General features: G+C 33.2%; 3 protein-coding genes and 1 pseudogene across 3 annotated transcripts; 2 read left to right on the forward strand and 2 right to left on the reverse strand.

Annotated features, from left to right (window-relative positions):
- Window positions 1–2,887: 2,887 nt before the first annotated feature.
- Window positions 2,888–4,072, reverse strand: LOC11436186 (peroxisomal and mitochondrial division factor 2). Its single transcript, XM_003610865.4, has one exon. It carries the CDS (start codon window positions 3,914–3,916, stop codon window positions 3,254–3,256), a length of 663 nt encoding a protein of 220 aa, XP_003610913.1. The 5' UTR covers window positions 3,917–4,072; the 3' UTR covers window positions 2,888–3,253.
- A 2,026-nt stretch (window positions 4,073–6,098) lies between these two features.
- Window positions 6,099–6,859, reverse strand: LOC11426886 (L-ascorbate peroxidase, cytosolic-like; annotated as a pseudogene).
- A 492-nt stretch (window positions 6,860–7,351) lies between these two features.
- On the forward strand, window positions 7,352–15,594 carry LOC11436187 (protein phosphatase methylesterase 1). The gene is made up of 13 exons (XM_003610867.4): window positions 7,352–7,635; window positions 7,716–7,800; window positions 7,883–7,953; window positions 8,682–8,796; window positions 8,929–9,008; window positions 9,975–10,059; window positions 10,161–10,241; window positions 10,489–10,583; window positions 10,727–10,777; window positions 11,866–11,946; window positions 12,368–12,440; window positions 12,538–12,615; window positions 15,115–15,594. Exons 1-13 carry the CDS (start codon window positions 7,532–7,534, stop codon window positions 15,151–15,153), a joined length of 1,038 nt encoding a protein of 345 aa, XP_003610915.2. The 5' UTR covers window positions 7,352–7,531; the 3' UTR covers window positions 15,154–15,594.
- A 1,602-nt stretch (window positions 15,595–17,196) lies between these two features.
- Window positions 17,197–19,416, forward strand: LOC11436188 (cytochrome c). Its single transcript, XM_003610868.4, has 3 exons — window positions 17,197–17,389; window positions 18,403–18,536; window positions 19,046–19,416. Exons 1-3 carry the CDS (start codon window positions 17,278–17,280, stop codon window positions 19,139–19,141), a joined length of 342 nt encoding a protein of 113 aa, XP_003610916.1. The 5' UTR covers window positions 17,197–17,277; the 3' UTR covers window positions 19,142–19,416.
- The last annotated feature ends 1,601 nt before the right edge of the window (window positions 19,417–21,017 follow it).

A 21,017-nucleotide genomic window follows, 5' to 3' on the forward strand; every position in this document is an offset into this window, starting at 1 on the left:
GTTTTGGTGGGCTTAGTCAAACTTTCTCGCACGCCCTATGCGATTTGGATTGTAAAATCTGACCAGCGTAAACATCCTATAAAACTCTCTAAAATACGTTAAACAATGAGGGTTTGTTCAATGAGTAGTGATATTTGAACAACTATTTTAGACAATTTTTGGTACAACTTTTTTTTTCACTTTTCATTGGTCAAAAATAATTGAGAGAGAAAAATGAAGAGAGAGAATAAAAACATAATATGAGTATGAGAGAGAAAGTTGTCAAGAAGTTGTCACAAAGTAGATGTACAAATATCATTTCTCTTGTTCAATTCATCAAACAAAGTATTGGACAAAACATGATGACAAGACAAGTATGTAAGAGTACATACATGTACTTGAGATGTAATATTTTTTATGTTGGAACATAAAAATAGTATTTTGACATTTGTGATATTTTGAACAAAAAGTTGTCTCGTGATTTTGTGAAAGAAAATAATTTTTCTTTTATCTGGTCCATTGCTACATGATTGTTTAGTCTCATGACAAGTTTCTAAATCAAGTATGACAAAAATAAATTGTTTGATCGAGTCTCCATTATATACTTTGTTATTAAAAAAAAAAAAATCAATTGTGTGATTCGAGCATACGTGTTGAAACTAACAAGGCAAACCAATTACCTTGTGAATTTTAAACGAGCGGAATTTGAGCTAAATAAAATGTTTATTTTGTACTTGAGTCGAGTTTTGAGTTGAACCAGTTCTTTTTTAGTCGAATCAAACTTAGACAAATTTGACTGGACACATTTCGAGCCCTTGTCGCGATCTTGTGTTCTTGAGAGAAAAAAACAGAAGGATTCACGAATTGTAGCAGCGTCTCAAACTAGAAGAAGAAAATGTGATCAAGGAAAAAATTTGAAAGTGTGAATAAGTGACGAGTGTGTAAAAGTAAAAACATGGATGTGGAATAACGAATGAATATTGTTTATGTAAGAATGAATGCGTAAACAATTAGTTTTAGTGAGTCTCAATAGCATATCAAATGATTTTAGATTTGTATAAAAAATTACATAGATGATCTATATAAAATAAACTTACAATATCAAAGTCAATTTTGAAAATTACGAATCAAGTAAAACTATATTGAACAGTATAAAATTAATGCAACAATAATTTAATGTAATTTGATCTCTCAAATACACAGAATGTGTGGGTGGGTGTGGTGTGCAGGGACGGAGCTAAGTAGTAAGTAAATGGGGCAGCCGTCACCCCTCTAATATTCAGTACTACTATAAAAGAAACAGTGTCGGAGCCAGGAAATTTATGGAGCCCGGACAAAAAATTAATCGTAAATTCACATGTGACATAATATATAAACAGTCATAAATCGAAATTTTTTTATTTTTTATTTTTTTTCCTAAAAAAAATCGAAATAAAAGAGGTTTATCATTTTGTCAACAAAAGTGCAATTTAAAATATGGTTATTGATTGAAATTGACCACGTAATATACGTGAAGTCTGAAAATTGAACCTGTAATTAAATAACCATGTAATTCAAGATGTAATTCAATATTTTTATTATTTATAACCTGTAATATACGCGAAGTCCAAAAAAGCAATCGAGAGATTGAATTTTATCATGATTTCCTAGAGGCGAGTTAAGAACGTTAAAATATGGCTTTAACAAAAAAATTATAAATTTTCGACAAACGACAAATTAATTATGAATTTTTAAAGTGTCAAAAGCTCAAAAATAAAACAACATAAATCTCGATCTATAAATCGAATTTTGAGCTCATTATTTGCAGAGACATCTATAAAAATACATAAAAAGGATCTGTAAAGTTTCATAGCATTTCGAAGTCGTTTAAATTTATTTTGATTTTTCAACTCAAACGTGCAAAATTGAAATTTTGTTCCGCGTAAGCGTATACTCACAAGCAAATTTAATTCTCTAATTTTTTAGGCATGACTAGAACATGATAAGAACCTTCACAATGAAATTTTGTAATTTTTAAACGAGATACAGATTAATTATAAATTGTTTAAGAAATTCATAATTATGAGGGAATAAAAATTCATAATTAATTTATCCCTAGTCGAAGAAATTTAATTTTGTGTATAGCTATATTTTAACGTGCTAAACATGTATGAAAAAAATAGTGAAAAAATTCAACATGTAGGTCACATTTTTAGACTACACGTATATTATAGGGTGGTCAAAATTAAATAAGAAGAAATTCAAGTTACAATGCTAGAATATATGTTTTATATTTTATTGGGTCATTTTTCAAACATAAAGTATATTACAGGGTAAATTTGAACAATTAACCCGTTAAAATAAGAAAGATGAACCTGTCGATAGTGTGCTAAATAAAATTCCAAGACCTATTTGCGTGTGACAATTTTCAAATTGCCCAAATTTTTCTTTTTGTAAATGTGTTAATGGACTTTTTGGTTGACTTTAATGTACAAAAATTATCGATCGAGCCCGGGCGACCGCCCGGGGTCGTCATACGGTAGAACCGCCACTGAAAAGAAATAACAAATGATAAAACAAATGATCGTATAAAAGAATTATGAGTTAATTATACTATGAAACACTCACATAATCAGACATGTCAAGGCCGCGTAAATATCAGTAATAGTTTTAAAAAAATAAAATAATTGAATGTAATCGCAAATGTTTGTGTAGCCTCTTGGGTGATTCATAATCACCTTGTCCTCCATCCACATGGTTGTAGGGTCAACCTTCACTTACTCTTTGAGAAGCAAAGTTTTCTCTTTGCTCGTCAATTCATATGGTATTTTGAATTGTTGAACTTATTTTACAAATTAAAATCGATTAAAAAGAGTTGTGTATCTTTTCAGTTGTTAGACCTGATGATAATGTGTTATGAAAATAGAGATTATAAAGAGAAAGATAAGTGTCTACCACTAAATAAAACAGTTTAATTCTCCTAATGAAACAACCAGCTAGCTACTAAAACCAAAACAACGTAAATCAAAATAAAACACATAACTCCCAAACACAATATAACAAAAAAAAAAAACATTATAATGACTACCAACATCCAAATCATGGTAAGAAACCCTTCATCATTCCACTGAAGTGTATGTCTAGATTCGTAGTGACATTGGCAGATTCACCATAAGTCTGTGATTTTAAAAGAAGCTACATTTTGAAGCTTTAATTAAATTGCTCTTGCTATGATTTTGCCAAACTCAATGTTCATCTAAACATACAGGAAACATGAAATTGGATCATTTTTCTCTCATCTTCTTTTTCCAAAGAAGAAACGCATAAGGACAACAACCATAGCAATACTACCTGCAGAACCAGCTGCCAGAACTGGCCAATTCAACAACTCAAACCCTATAATATCCTTCATATTCATCAAACTAAATTCGAAAACCCCAAATTTCTTTTCCAAAACCCTCTTATCTTTCAACCACTTTTCCTCCTCCACCTTCTTCCCCATCAACATACTCTTTAATTCCTCAACCTCCATCTCTTTCTCATAAATCTTTTCCTTCATCTCTTCCTCAATCCTAACCCTCTTACTATTCTCCTCAACCTCTTTCATCTCAATAACACCAATTCTCCTTTCCAATTCCCTAACTTTCATTTCCATCTCCACATTCTCTTGCTTCAACTCTTTCCCTTCTTTCTCAACTATCTCAATCTTATTTTCCTTTTCATCTATTATCTTTCTCAGTTTCTCTATCTCAACTTTTGATTCAACCACTTCTCTTCGGAGCCTCGCCGCCTCCTTCTCCAACTCCGCCGTTGAATCAGAATTCTTGCGTAGCTTCTCAATCTCCGTCTTCATTTTCTCAATCTCTTCGTTATTCTTTATGTTCTCTGTTTCTAGCTCACCACGTTCACATTCCAAAACCGCCATTATTTTCTCACTCGATCCCTTGTCATCCCCCATTGAGATAAGTAATTTAGAAATAGAAAAATGAAAATGAAAATGGAAGTTAACGTTGAAGAGAATTAGATCATTGATTAAAGATGTTGAAAAGTTTGTGATATGAATGATGAAGATTGCGGTTTCGGGATGAATGGAAATGATTCTGTAAGAATTGCAAGGTCATCAATACTATTTTATGAGAAAAAATCGGAGGATTTTTCGGGTCAATGAAGAAGTATTCAAAATTTTGACATTATTTTTTTAAATTTTTTATTTATTTTTTAGAAATTCAACTAGTTTTGTAGAAGAAAAAAAATCTCATGTGTGGAAATGACACACAAATAGAATAGTATAAGATACAAACTGTGGCATGTCATTTTTCAAGCAGTGATGACATGTTTTTACATTGTTCGGTGTCTTGTAATTATTTAACACAAGTTGCATTTATTAAGCTATGATATTAATTACAATACTTGATTAAAATAGTTGTCATAGAGGAATAGATTAACATTGAGAAAGATATTAACCATTATTTTATCCGATTTGACTTTTTCTTTTATTGTGTTTTGATGTAGCATGATTGTTCTTTGATTTTGTAATATCAAGTCTACAATATTTTTCAACTATTCTCTTCTTTGAATTCTCTTGAGCATACTGGGGTTTTGTTTTGATTAATATCAGTATTTTGTTGCGGCAATTCTGCTGCAAAAGTTGAAATTTTTCATTCAAGTAATGCATTAGTATTCTTCTTTTTGAAACAAGGTAGAATGTGTTTTTTTTTCACCTGATTTTGAGTTCCTTAGAAAAGTCAGTGAATTTGAGTTTCCATGCCTCGAAATTATAAGCTTCATTTTCTCGCGATCAAATACAATCTTTGTTGTTGCTGTGGAAAAATATGGAAATAAACTAATAATGACAAACTCTACATTGTATGTGTGTGTAGAGTGAGAGAGAGTCGGGATCCATTGACATCGAGTGTAAATCAAAAGACGTTAATTTTCTCTACGTGTCACGCATATCATGCTAGTTATTAGTTATTATAAGAGAGTGTGAAGGCTAGATTCGAATAAGAAAAGACCAAATTTGCGCCAGTTATTGAAGTCCAAATTAAAACGACCAAAATTAAAGTATTTTTATAAACGGATACTCCTTCCCTTTCAAAATGCGTGCCATTGTAGGGATAACATTTGTTTTAAAATAGAAAAGCTAAAGTTTCCAATTCTTGAGTATCTTAAACACTTGGTGGTGAGCCTTATTTATACTACTCTAGGAAGTGGCTCAGGGACAAAAGGAAAAGAAAATAGAGGAACACTCTAATATTCTCAAAGAAAAGTTATATTACTTGAATGATTCAATACTTGATTTTTACAAAACACTTGTTGGTGAGCCTTATTTATACCACTCTAGGAAGGCTCTACATTACAAACTAGAATTATCTAGAAACATTGATTACAAAGAAAGGCCTAGAAACATGGATACTCTAGTTCATATGACTAGAAGGATCTAGAAACATTAAGATTTTTCTAGTGCTTTATTTTATTTAGTGGAGTGTCTAGTAGCTTCCTTATTATTCCATAGTATTTTAGAGACTTCTATATTATTCTTTAGTTTTCTAGAAACTTCCATATTATTCTTCCTCAGGAAGGCTTTACATTACAAACTAGAAATATCTAGAAACATTGATTACAAGGAAAGGCCTAGAGATAGGGATATTCTAGTTCATATGACTAGAAGGATCTAGAAACATTAAGATTTCCCTAGCGCTTTATTTTATCCAGTAGAATGTCTAGTAGCTTCGACATTATTCTTTAGTATTCTAGAGACTTCCATATTATTCTTTAGTGTTATGGAGACTTCCACATTTTTCTTTAGTATTCTAAGGACTTCCATATTATTCTTCATCATTCTCCCCAGGTTGGAGAAGACTCATCCTCAAGTCGAAAGTCTTCTTCATCACTAGAGTATGGGGAAAAATCAGCAACATTAAAGGTACATAGCAGAGACTCCATAGTAATCCAGGGAAAAATCCATACTAACAACTACCCAAGGTGGCTTAGGAATTGGACGGGACATTCATAACTTTGTTGTATCCTTCAATGGTTCCTTCGCGACTAAAAGTTCTAGTGACTTGCATTCAAAATAAGAGCAATGTCTGAAATTTATGTAAGATGCACCATGCTTCTCAAACACCACACGCCGCTTCTTAGGCTTCTGCAAACCCAAGCTCAAAGAGCTTTTGACGAGCCTCGACATAATCAGCAAAGAAAGCATCTTCATCGGCAACATATTTCTCAACAAGTAGGCGAAATACAAGGTCGCTCAAAAGTGCCTTATCACTTGGCAACTGAAGAAGGCCTTCCTTCTCACCACCCAACAACTTCGTGAAATATGAGTTGTCAAAAATGAGAGGATTAGAAGTCCATGGGCCCTCAAATCCAGAACGCTCCTTGTGTGCAGCTCCAATGGTGTGGTACCAGACAAAGCAACGATGTCCTGGTCACTAAGCCCCATAGATTTGCCAAACACATCCCTCAAATGGTTGGAACCCTCGGTAGCATCAGGCAAGCGACCCTCTAATGGTGGCTCAGGCTTGTCCTCCCCGCCGGGGTGGAAAGGAACTTCAGGTCCACCAGTAATCTCAACAGCAACAACACCAGACAACTGATAGAAATCAACATAGCTAATGATTAGGAATTGCTCCTTAAGAGGCTCCAAAATGACTTTTGATTTCCAATGAAATATTAACCACACATTTCTAGAAGTTTCGATCAATTCAACCAACCTACCGCTTCAATTATTTCCTAGTAAGTATCAAATGATTGATCTCTAATAAAATATTATTTTTACCTTACATTTATAATAGTAGTAAAAATATAGAGATAATTTGATAAAGTTACTATTCTCTTTCTTTTAATCATTACATTTTTTTAATACTTTTTTTTTGTTACTTTTTCCTTGACGCATTCAGCGCCGGGGTTTGAGTTTGCATTTTTATTTTATTACTCCCTCCGTCCCTTAATAAGTGACACAGTTGACCCAATTACTCATACCAATGCGTAATTTTGAGTTTAAATATCTTGAGTAATATATTGGAAAAAATTATGAAAATTTGATATTTTAAAAATACTCATCGAGACGAACCTAACGACATCTTATATGATATTATTTATCTTTGTATATTAGTAGAAAAATATGGTCAAAGTAACTTAGGTCAAAATTGCACATTTTCAAACAGGTCATTTATTGCGGGACGGAGGGAGTATTATTTTTTATTTTTTTTGGTACAAGAGTTTGCATTTTTGGAATACATGCGTAAACTATTATTATTATTATTACAAAATTATTATTATTATTACAAAATAATAATAGTCACTTTTCCTTTTATTCTTACAAAATGAGTAGTTAAAATGCCCAATTTAAAATTTTAAAATAAAGATCAAATAGGATGCAATGCCAATGCGCCACTTCAACATGAAATGAAATTATAGTACACCTAGAGAGAATTTAGTGTATTTTAAAAGGAAAAGAAAATTATCAAAGCATCGCGATCTTGTTGTTTCACAAACACAAAACTCTTTCTTACAAAATCTGCAATAGTGTTAGAACCTCCTCATAGATCGATTCAAACAAAACGCAATGGATTCTTCTCACATGACGTCACTTCCCGAAGACATCACCGACGATCAACCACCACAACCCGCTTCCGTTTTCGCTTCTGTTCCTCAACGCCCTCCAACTAAGTAACCTTCTTCTTCAACCACTTCGATCTTCATCTTTTTCCACACGACCTCGTTTTCATTTTTCATTTGTTATATTGTAGGAGTTCTTCGGAGAAATACGCACCGTTAGATTGGTCTGTGTACTTTGATAAAGAAGATGATGTTGCTATTCCGGAATCAAATGATGTTAGTTTGTTTGCATAATCAATATTAACTAATTTTTTTTTTTTTTTTTTTGCTAACGATTTATTTTACTTATTATATTCAGGTTTTTCATGTTTACATGGCAGGAACTGAGGGTCCTGTTGTATTTTGTTTACACGGTGGTGGTTATTCTGGGTATGCTAATGCATTTTTACTTGATGGATTTACATACTATAGTGTAAAAGTTTTTTTTTTACACTGTCAATCAATTATAACCGTGATATCGTTAAAAATGTAACTATTTTAAAGTAATTCATTTGATTGATTGTGATTTGCTGAAAGTGTAAAAAGACAATGTATTTAAATTAAACTAATTTTTAATGTGTGTCCATGGAGTGACATGGAAATCGGAACATTGTCACTTATTAACTGCTATCATAATGCAATGAGAAAAAGAGCAAAAATTTTTAGAGTTTGAGAGAGTTGTAAATTCTATAAGGGTTTTCATATTTAAAGATAAGAATGAAGGCATATACATATTAAATACAAGTTATTAATATTAATTGTCGATAACTAGTAACTAACACGTAACCGTATAGGTAAATAATTAATCAGAAAACTAACCTAACTACAACCATGAAACTAACTCTGCGACAAGATCGCGGGTGTTATCGATGGGTTTCAACCCTAACCAGCTTGATTTATTCCTGAAACATGAAAGATATATGCTAAACTAGTATTAGCAGCAATTTACGACACCAAATTTCCATTTGATTGTTAGTTATTACACTTCGAACTTGTTTTCTGCACCTTAAATGTGTACGCACCGTATAAATACAGATATATTTATGCACGATAAAAAATGCTTTCAACAATTATTGCAAGTTAAATTTGATAAAAGCCTCCACATTATTTCATTACAGGCTTTCATTTGCTGTGTCAACGGGTATAATTAAGGAGAAAGCTAGGGTGGTTGCGATGGACTTGAGAGGTCATGGACAATCAGTGACAGATAATGATTTTGACTTATCTGTTGAGGTACGGAGTAATTAATAACCTAAGTGAACTACATTGTTTGTGAATATGTGTGCCATGCAACCCATGTTCAGTTGCTGGTTTTTGTTATACTTCTCATGTGATTGTAACGGTGATCATTGTTTTGTTGTGCAGACCATGTGCAATGATGTATTGGCTGTTATAAAGGAATTATATGGCGATTCTCCTCCAGCAATTATCCTCGTTGGTCACAGGTGATTTAAATTGATAGGATTTATGTTATTTTATTGTCTCCGGCTTTTCATACAAGAAGTCCACTTTATCGACTATCTTGAATCTTTGTGAAGCATGTTGGTCACTTAAAGTAAAATTGGATTCTTTTCCATATTAAATGCACTGAAACTATTCTTCTGTCACTTCCTTGATTAGATGATGATATAATATAACTCTTGGTAACCGGGTAAAAGTTTGGTGTCTTTATTTGGTAGAATTGAAGGGGGACAAATTTCAGGGTGTTTTAGTTATATTTTGTGGTGTAGAGTCCTGTTTAATGACAAGCATCATCTATGCTATATTGGATATTGCATGTTGTTAATATTTTGCCCATGTGAAGTTCAACGAAGGAAAGGAAATTTAATTTTGTTCTGGTTATTACAAAGATTTTGGGGATGGATGGTTAATCACCAAAACAGAGTTGAGTTGAGTTGACAAAAGAAGAGAACTTTTAATGTATTGTCTGATATGAAGAAGCCATTAGCCAAATGCCAAATTATTTTCTTTTCCTCGTTTTTTTACCTGCCTCATCACCACAGCTTCCCTTCATCTGACTAGATTTGTCGTTCTTCAATTGTTACACATTGTTTTTCATAATCAAAATGTATCTGCTGTAAAACTGTAAGACAAAACTGTAGAAATGTTTTGATTTTGTTGTATGTGATTGCTAAACTTGGTTTCAACTCAACATATATTATGTTTAATGAGGCAAGTTTTACATTTGCATTTGCTCTTGCAGATATTCATCTGTCTCTATTCATTTACTTGTGTTTTTAATAGACAACCTTTATTTTTCCCTTTTACTTTCTTTCTTCAATGAATTTTATTCCTATAGAAATATTTGGTGAACCTAGCCTGACTCAATTATCACTTTCTGTTATATAAATGCTAATTAATTTTGGTGTATACTATTATCTTACTGATTAAAATGCTATCCATCATCAAAGCATGGGGGGGTCGATTGCTGTGCATATTGCTGCAAGGAAATCATTGTCAACCTTGGCTGGGTTGATTGTTGTGGATGTTGTAGAGGTTGGTTTCTAACTTCCTAATAGTTAAGTTCCTTATTGCTTTTACTACAACTTACTTGTCACGGATGGGCACTGAAATGTTGACTGTCACAAGAATTTCAGGGAACAGCAATGGCTTCACTAATTCATATGCAGCAAATCCTCTCAAATAGGATGCAACATTTTTCAAGCATTGAAAAAGCCGTAAGCTCTGTATCCTTATCTGTTTTCATTTGCATTTTAAGTTATCCGATACATGGTTGACACTACTGTTTTCAATTTGGATTTTATTTATTTTCTTGACATTTTTTTGTCGTTAGTTAGATATTTAAGAAAAAGGCCTTTTTCTATGTCATCCTAATTTATTATGCACTGCTTGAACATCAGTGCTTGAGTGTTGTTTCATTTGTTTTGGTGAATTTTGAATGGAGTTGGAATTGCTTGTATGCAGATTGAATGGAGTGTGAGGGCTGGCACTTTAAGAAATATCGATTCTGCTCGCGTATCAGTCCCCACCACCATAAAATATGATGATTCGAAGAAATGGTTGGTAGCTCTCTCCTTGCTTTTCATTACACCGGTGGAATAGTCCAAAATATAGTCCTTTTTTCCTTTATCCAATCTGGACAAGCTGGTTCCACAGACTTCGTTTTACGCTTAATTGGCGTTATCTTGATTTGATGCTGCAGTTATGTTTATCGAACAGAGCTGGAAAAGACCGAACAATATTGGAAAGGCTGGTATGTCTTATCTGAGTCTTTTCATGCTTACTACATTTAAGAATATTAATTTAATTTCTTTTGACATTATTATATTTATTATTATTATTATTATATCATACGATAAGGATATGTTGAATATTTTGTATTATATTTTTTTTTTTTGAGAGGAAGATTATCTTCTAGGATTGGTTATCACGTTTCTTTAATTATAATAATAACGAGGATTAATAGTTCAGCAAGTATAATAGAATTTTCCCTAAAAGAAAAAAGTATAATAGAATTTCTACAATTCATAGTTTTGTGATTCTACAGAGAAAGGCTATAGCTATTCTATTGAAGTTCTCAACTGAATTTTGATTGTATTGATTTCTGTTACAATTACAAATGAGTCAATCTATTTATAGATTGCCTTGTGATCTACACTAGCAGGTTAAGGATGATTGACTGACTGACACATGTCAGGTTAGTTACAAACTTAACAGAGACGGCTAGAGCCGTTATAGGGTTTAATACAATGTGGGAGAGTCCACCAAAGCTTGCACGAGCTTTGGTTAGGACAGACCAACTATAGATCAACTGTATCGTTTAATAAAGTATAAATAAGGATGACTGTTTTTTTTTGAACCAAAATAAGGAATACCACTTGTGTGCTGTAATAAGGTCCAATATAATTTTATTGATCCGCGTATTTATTTTTCTCTCTAAATACCTAAATGACCAACTCTATAATTTCCAACACTATCCACAGTAGTTAACAAATGCTATTCATGAAACAAATGGCTTTCTGTATCTGTTTTATGTAAGAGGTAAAAAACATGTTTACAATCCTTGATGAATTGTTTGACGTTGCATCTGTCCTGCAAATGGAGGTTATCATGGATTATTGTAGGTTAATTGCCTAATATTGCATGGATATGAATTTGCAACCCTTTCCATCAAACATTTTCATATTTATTCTTTTTATCATGTACAAGTTATATGCTGATATACAATCCTTGTTGTGCAAAAGATTCTAAACAGGTAGAACTAGGCTAAATTTTTTATTGAATTGAAAGTAAATTTAAGTATTTTATCATCGGATTATACTTTATATATTTTTCATACAGGTATGAAGGCCTCTCAGATAAATTTTTGTCATCCCCTGTTCCGAAGCTGTTGTTACTAGCAGGAACAGATAGATTGGACAGGTCAAATCCCTTGCACTGTTTTAGTTTTTGGTTGTGTTTAAATTTTATTTGTTAGTTTCCAGGGAAACCTTTACTCGTTGTGGTTTATCAATTTCATTAGCCAGAATGGAATTAAACATCTGGATGCAAATTTCTTTTCTAACTTAATATCTTATCTCCAAAAAGTGTTGATTATAACTGTCCTGTTCAATTTCCAAGTAGTAGAGTAGATTGTGATCAGAGATGTGATGAGTTTAATTTTAAGTTATTTCATTAATAACTGCGATTCAAATGTATAATCTGAAAATGATAACTCTGGTAGAAATAGTTTTATATATAATTTTTTCTATTTCTCATTTTTCTTCCCCGAGTTTATGAGCAAACGATTTGTTCTAGTGGAGTTCTAACTTTTATTTTTTTATTGGCACTGTTTCTGTAACAGGTCTCTCACAATTGGTCAAATGCAAGGGAAGTTTCAGATGATAGTAGTCAGACACACAGGGCATGCTATTCAGGTTTGTACTTGCCATGTTTCTTGCTGCATTCATTATGTCGTTTTATGGTTTTCTTCGTTACTTGGCAATCTAACATATTCTGTCCTAATATATTTAGGAAGATGTACCTGATGAATTTGCAACTCTTGTTGTTAACTTTATTGCTCGTAACCAAATAGGCCCTAATGGAGTCGTGGTATGTATCTTTTTCATTTCTGTTAACAATTGTTCTGCAAATGGTACCAATACTGTAATCACACTAAAGCTATGTTTAGTTAAAAATAGCGGATAGCTGTTAAGCTAGCTTATAGCGGATAGCTGATAATAGGGATAACGGATAGCTGATAAGCTAGCTTATAGGGGATAGTTGATACTCTAGATGATAACGTATGGCAGATAAACTAGCTGATTAAGTTTGTAGTGTTTGGCAAAATCAATGGTTGAACTAGTCGATAAATATGAAATGACATAAAAAAGATGTGTGCAGTTAATATGTATTTTTTCAATTAAGATGACATGGGTAGAATTGAGAGAACAAAATGATAAGCTATCAGCTACTTGAAGTAGCTTATCGAAAAGCGCTATATGCTAGGTAAAAAAAGCTATAAGCTCAAAATTTGTCTTGCCAAACAGAGCCTAACTAGAGGGTTTTGTCCCCATAATAAGAATATCGTGGCTCTGTTTTTACTCTATCCATGATTGGAACAGGTTTCTCCATTCTATATGGATTACTTTTTAGTCTGTAATCTTAACCATTTCAATTTGGAGCTTCAACCTCAACTAGTCTGATGAGGCAGACAAATTCCCCAAAGCTTCAGAAATCAAAATCAAATACGAGCACACACTCACACAAACAAACAAACAAACATATATGCGGGTAGAGATTCATTCATGTAGCCCAGTTTGCGATTCATTGTCTATTTAGCCATCCAATCTATGATAATGGTTGCCTTCTTTGAGGGTATGCATGAACCTCAACTCTCAATCTTTGCATCTTCAAATGATTTTAAGTATTCTGCCTCAGATAGATGAATCAAGGACGGTTGATTGATCAAGGAAATAACAGCCTGTGAATCAATCTCAATCATAATTTTCTTCTATTCAGCCGACAGAGCTGTTCAATGGCCAACATGCCAAGAAGATCCCATCAGCCATTATCCAGTCTCATCCCTCAGCATGCCCTCACAACTAGCTTTCCTAGGGGTACCTTGAGAAACCCCATTTGATCCAATCTTACATTATTTATCTTGCAATTGCATAGTGAAAATAACTGCAGTTTTACTCCTTGCAATTGAATTATATTGATATACAAAAATTCTGAGTAACATTGGTTACTTTATGAACCTAACATGTCTCAGCTCTTTTTGTTCAAAAAAAACATGTCTCAGCTCTTCAAGTTCCAGAGCATCTGAATGGCGACTATGAAAAAAACATATACCATTTATAATTTGCACTTAGGTCATAATCAGAGGTAATATTACCCAAAATCTACTACTCCAGATCATATGCCACTTGACGAACCAAACACTATAGGGAAGTCACAAGTTAGATGGTAAAGCATTATGTGCTGTCTTCTCTACAGTCTACCCCAATAACGTATCAAAGCCTTAAGAAGTATGCTATGTGCAGTGAACCACATGAACTATTTGATTCCATGGATACCCTTCCATTTCCGATTAGGTCCAAGTTTGCACTATTTCATCAACTTGCAAGAAGCATGCATGCATTTAGTCATGGAACAGCCATCAGGGTAATCTTTTCACCCTCCACTGTATCCATCACTAACCAAGAACGGAACGAGGGGGGACATATCTTAATGGGGATATGCCCAGCAAAAATCTAAACATTTTTTTTTATCAGGTGGTGTTAGCTACATAGATCAATTGACACCTCAAAATCTTATCATAAGTTAAGTTCACCTCAACACTGTATTTAATGATATTTTGCTTCATATATCCTTCATGCAAATACTAATAAGCACAATGATGGAATTCATATTCCCTCTTAAAAATCATGACACTATCTCCTTACAAGCAGAAACGAGACAAAGTAACTGAAGACTATATACAGCCTACAGTAAAGAACATTCCATTTGATATTGTCTGTGTGAAATTTCAATGACTACGAATGTCTAACTGCGTTGACTGGAGATATCCCTAGAAAGGCAATAAGTAACTTTGATTTTGTCCCAATCCCCTCGTTGAAAGTAGTGGTTTTCTTCATCCCATTTTGGCGTAAGAAAAGCACACAAACGAGTAAAAGAAGCAAACACTCAATAATCTAGTAGAAAGTTGGACATCCTTCAGTTCCACTCCTCGTGATCAATAGATATTCTTTGAGGATATGTTAGGCTTTTCTACTGCTTCTGAGATTTTGAGTTTTGGAATCATCAGCATCAAGACCTGCATTTACTAAGCTATGAAGACTAAAATTTGCAGTTTCATTTCCAACACGATATTTTTGTATTTGTTGACAAAGAATTACACTAGCATATTTGAGGAATAAAGTTTCAATTTGCAATTCAATAATTTGCCATGTTGAATAATTTAGATTGAATTTAAAATTAAAATTCATTGCTTTAGCAAAAAACATAATGGACCATGTGCTGTATATTTAAGTTGATATTTTGAATTTAAATTGATTTTCACATTACTTGGCATTTGATTCATATAATTTTGATAAAATTATTTTGCAGATACCTGGCCTCCCCAAGCCTGCCTTTTCGAAACCCTGAATCAGGTGTTGGATAAACCAAGAACGCAACTGCTGCTGGGTGATGATGGTGTTCTTATTTGACATTCCTTTAGTTGATTAGTTCTAGCATTATTATGAATGCTTACATATTTGGTAGGTGGAACGAGTATATATTTTAGATCATGATCTGATGAATGTGTTATTAGTTATTACCCACAATTAATTTAGGCATCTCACATCAAGGTACAATGGATTCGATCCAATTTTTTGTTTTTCTTATCAAGGTACAATGGAAGAAAGGCTTAATTTAATATTAGGTTCTAGATTATAAGGTACAATGGAAAAAAAGGCGTGATTTCTGGTAGGCTTTTTAATTATAACAAACTCAGGGGTTCTTTGTTTATGAAAAATATTGATGTTCTTCTTCTACTTCTTCTTATTGGTGTTTATAGAGAAGTTGGATGAAGAATTTCAAAGAACATATAAGATGCACACGTTAATTTCACTTTATACCAAAAATTACTTGCTTAAGGACTTTCTTTTTTGAAGAAGTACTTGCTTAAGGATTTATTTCATACTATCTAACATAGACATGAGTTTTGAATTGTGCTACTAATACGAAAACTTCATTGATGAATAGAGTGAGTACAACCATAAGCGCTTTTTGAGTCTTTAGGGGAGTTCTGGCGATCTATTTTTCTTTTTTTTGGGAACAAAGAGAGCCGGTGACCAAAAAAGAAAGATTACAAACAACCACTCCAAGGGTAGAATACCATAAAGGTCAGCGTAAAATAAAGGTCTAACTTGAGCATGACTTTGCTCATAAAAAACAGTATATGATCTTTAACACACCCTATGATAGTCAAAGGCATCCACACACCCATTAGTTTTACGATATGAGCGGCAAACAATCACTTCACAATCCAATTGCATTAAACGATGAATTTGTTGAACCAAAATCTACCCATCTGGAGAGACACTGTCAATGTCACGAATATTTTCAACTACCACCTTTGTGTCTAAGTGCAACTCAATCTTCTTAAAACTTTTACTGTAAGCAAACTTCAACCTTTAAAGCGCTCCCTGTAACTCTGCCATATACGCATTGCAGCTACCGATGAACTTAGAAAAACCTCCACACCATTGACCAATCCACTCCTCTAATCAAGCCACCACGACTTGCGCGTCTGCCTTATTTACTTGTTCCATTCGTGTTAAGCTGAAACTAGCCAATTGGAGGAGTCCTCAATCTGATATCTTGCACCTCATTTTGCACTGCATGCACTACGTAAGTTAACTTCCTCGCCTGCAAGTTATTATCCATCAGCCATTGCACTTCATGCCACATGTCGAGGCCTAAAAACACTACTACCGTGAACATCAGAATTCGTTCATTTCCAAATTGTATGTCAGCTTATAGCTTCGAAGTCAGATCACAAATGATTTGAATTCATGCCTGGTTGATTAGTCAAGTTCAATCCGATCCCCTGCTCCAAATTCACTGAGAAAAATTGATGCTGATGCTTAACCCGATGTCCGAACCACATTAATCCACACACCACTGCTATAGGAAAATCACTTAAAACATGCCAAGAGCTCTCAACTGTATGGAGTTACCAACATCCAAGGGTTAAATGAGAACAAATTGGAGTGCGACGACAAGCACAACCGACCCAAATATAAGGACACCGTGACAATCGCGTTAAACATCAATAAATATAAAAAAAATGACTTGTTAAAAGTTTATTTGATAAAAAACCTTATATTCTACTAAAATCAATAAAATATTATCTAAACTAATAAATGCCCTTTAGAACTTATTCTGTTTTTATTACTTTTTGCGCTTTTGAATTTTTTTTTTTTTTAAAATATAAAGAATATTTAGACAATGTCGTTCACATGCAGAATAAAAAACTTAACAAACTTTACCAAAATTCACATGCCAACCAAACATGACTTTTGCCTCAAGCTAACGCTAATTTTGAAGCGCCAAAAACAATCCACGTGAACGTAAAATTTTAGGGCTGCGTTAGAAACACCGTGGCACACACACGCCTTCTATTCTATATAAATACTCTCATTCTTCCAAATTTTCATTCGCTTCTAAACTAAAAACCCTAACATTCATTCATTTTCTTTGCGGAGAAACCAAATCAATTCATCAATGGCGTCGTTTGAACTAGCACCTCCCGGTGATGCCAAATCCGGAGATAAAATCTTTCGAACCAAATGCGCTCAGTGCCACACTGTCGATAAGGGCGCTGGTCACAAACAAGGTTAGATCAGTTTCTCATATTTGGATCTCTATGTTATTTTTTGAATTTATGCAATATAATGTTTAGATCTTGAAATTAATCGGTGATTATACATTGTTTTCACCTTAATCGTTCCATTTCCACATGTTATGCAATTTATGTCTATGTGCTGTTATTTGAATTTCCTGTACGTTGCTGTTAATTGTCTTTTTATTTCAATGTGGAAAATTTGGTTGAAACCGTGCAACAAACTTGTTGTGCTCTAAATTTGAGCATTCTATTTAAATCTGCTTTGATCCTCATTGAAAATTATTTATTCGTAAATCGTAATTCAAATTTTATATTGATGCTGTTGATTTATGATTCGATGGATTTGGATGTGGATATCATCTAATATTATTGTCTAGGATAATATTTGATGGATTTACTCTGTTATTTTCTTGAAACAGAGAATAAAAAAGCTTTTCTATGAAGGGACACTATTGGGAATACATTGATTTATGATTTTTATAAAAATTGTGCTTATTAAACAATTTGATCTCTTCAGATTTAAAAGATATGTTGTCTTTTATATAAAATAAAAATATATCTTTTGTCATTAACTACATTAGCAGAAGCATTGTCAATCGTGGATCGTGGAAAATAGCGATTTGTTTAAATTACACCCATTTCAAAATATTATGTACTAATCGCAAAACAATAGCGATTTGTTCAAATTCTGCTTTGACATAGTGCTGTACCGATGCTGTAGCTGCTAATGACAACATTGATCAGCAGTCTGATTACCCGTAGTTATTTCAATATTTGATTCGTAGGTTTACTGGCATTTTAAATGTCGCTGTATTATTGTTGCTATTGATGTATCATTAGTGTTCCTTATCCCCTTAATATTAGTATATGTTTTTTTATTACTCCTTTGCTGGCACTGAGTTTGATATCTATAATTTAGTTATTTCTCTGTTACATGTATGAACTTGTTTGAATAACGTGATTATCTATTTGGACTAAAATATTTGCCTTGTTGATAATCTCAGGACCCAATCTGAATGGTTTGTTTGGAAGGCAATCAGGCACTACTCCCGGATATTCCTACTCAGCAGCTAACAAGAACATGGCTGTGAATTGGGAGGAGAAGACTTTATATGATTATTTGCTTAACCCCAAAAAGGTACAATACAATCTTGTATTTCTATATTGTTTGGGTATTAATCACTGTCACTGAAATAAGATTTACAGCTTAGTTGGATAAACTTTTCAATGAACACTTTCAGGAAAATAAAATTGAAATATTATTATGAATCTTGTAACATTGAGCTTTTTGCATAAATTGAAATGAGATTTTGTATCTCACATTTTATGAAAATTTCTAGTTCTCCATTGCCACTTTCACATATAACAAGCAAGCGTTAGTTAAAGGTCAATTACTTATTTCAGTTGAGAAGTTCTCTTAGTTGTAAGCTAATCCAAACTGGCCATATGCTTCATCCTAATCAATAATAAATATTATTCATGTACACCCTGCTTTTTTTTTTTTTTTTTTTAATTTTGTTTATGGGATTTAGTTTTCTAAGATTTACATGTTGTGGTGATATGCTTATATTGCTTAGTAACAGTAAGAAATGTGTTTCCACTACGATGTGTTACTGATCTATGTATGTTATGTATGCTCTTGTGCAGTATATTCCAGGGACCAAGATGGTATTTCCCGGTCTAAAGAAACCCCAAGAACGCGCTGATCTTATTGCATATCTGAAGGAAGCCACTGCACAGTGATTATATATTTTCATACATTCATTTTGACAGTGTGATTTTGAAGTTCTGGAGGTTTAACTTCAGACATTTAGTTATGCTGAGCAGTTAACACTGTATCTTTGGCAAATAAAGTAGGCTACATTGGTTTGCAATGCTATTTTGTTCATTTTGCATTGCTTCTCAAAAAGCTGCCAAATATTGGTTGCTCAAACAAATTATTTATAAAGAGTTGGAAACATTCTTATCAGAATTTGGTTAATTGGAAGCATAATTTAATTATTTGCTTGGCTTCTTCATATATTTTCTTGTTTATGAAGTAATATTTGTTTTACATTTATTTGCTTGCTTAGCTGAATAAGTAAGTATAAGACGGGAAAGGTAAAAGCGGCATGTACCTTTTGTGATTAAGCAATCTTGAATTCAACCTTTTGTGATTAAGCAATCTTGAATTCTACCTTTTGTGACTACCAGTCTTGAGATTTTGGCCAAACTTTTCTTACATTTTGTTAAACCATTATCATATTGCATTCCTGTAATAAGCTTTTAGCCCCCTTTGGTGCTTTGGTCCAGTATCTTGTTGCGGAAACAAGTTAAACTTGTGTTTTGGTGGCAACTATGAGGGCCAAAAGAGTTATTTTGGAATGAGAAGCAAGTATATAAGTAAAAAATATCATGTGGTCTGCACATTTTTTATTTTATTTTATATAAAGACTGCACATATTTTATTTTATATTCAATATAAAGTCTGCACATCCTTCTTTTGCATATTTTAAAGTGGGAGAAGAGGAGTCTCAAAATTAAAGCGGGGGATAAGAGGAGTCACACAAATACAACTTAGTTGATAGCTGCATGGGTGTTGATATGTAGAAAACTTAAGTTTGAACTTGAGATTTTCCACCTTTAAGATGTGTGAGTTTAGTCATCAGATTACTTGAAGGAGAGAAAAAAGGGTGAAAAGGGAAAATGTCATCAATTGGCATTTTCTCTAAGACGATAAGTAATTGAAATACTTTTGTTATAACTAGGTCTTTGGCATGTGTGAAGCACTAACCCATTAACATAAAAGGACTATACCCATTTGAGCTTGTGATCTTGGAGTGTGCTCCTCTATGAAAGGACTATATTATTCATCACGATAATATATTAGTTTAAAAAGGCTGAGAGTGGTCTCTAAGAGTTGTAAACAAATCAAGAGTCATAAAATATTCAAAGACATGTCCCTCATTCTTGTTCTCCAAGCAAGGTCTACGTTTCTGCACTATAGACCACTGCTTCAACGACGTCAACTTCCCCGGCCTAAAAAATGAGTGAATAAATAAACAAACACAAACAAAGAAGCAAAGGAGGAAAAAAACGGAACATCAAATATAAAAGAAAGACTGATTCAATGAAGCAAAACGATATAGTACTATTTATAATATAGTTCATGAATGAACCATTAGTCTCAGAATGACCCGTACTGAATTTTTCCCATTCACTCAACTCTAAAACATTATTATGATAATTCTCATATTCACCAAATTGAAATCCGAAAATTTGCATCCACATGTTAGGTGAATACAAAGGAGCGTCATTGATGAATATAGTTCTTTTTAGACCCCCTTAATGTTTCTTAGAAACAACACTGCCAATACTGCTATTGACACTCCCTTCAGATGATGATGATCTACTCTTAAACTCCAATACTACTTGTTGAGCTGCCACACACATATCCTTTACTTTGAAGCTTACCGGCATTGGAAGCTTCTCAATCATATCTGGAAAATTGAGCCTCGCGTCGCGTCCTTTGAGGTAAAAAGCTGCTATATCATATGCTATTGCTGCCATTTGTGGTTCTTCATAGTTCCCTAACCATATTCTGCTTTTCTTCTCTTGAACCCTTATTTCTGATGCAAAT

The sequence above is a fragment of the Medicago truncatula genome, chromosome 5 (genome assembly GCF_003473485.1).
Source record: "Medicago truncatula cultivar Jemalong A17 chromosome 5, MtrunA17r5.0-ANR, whole genome shotgun sequence".
Lineage (NCBI taxonomy): Eukaryota > Viridiplantae > Streptophyta > Magnoliopsida > Fabales > Fabaceae > Medicago > Medicago truncatula.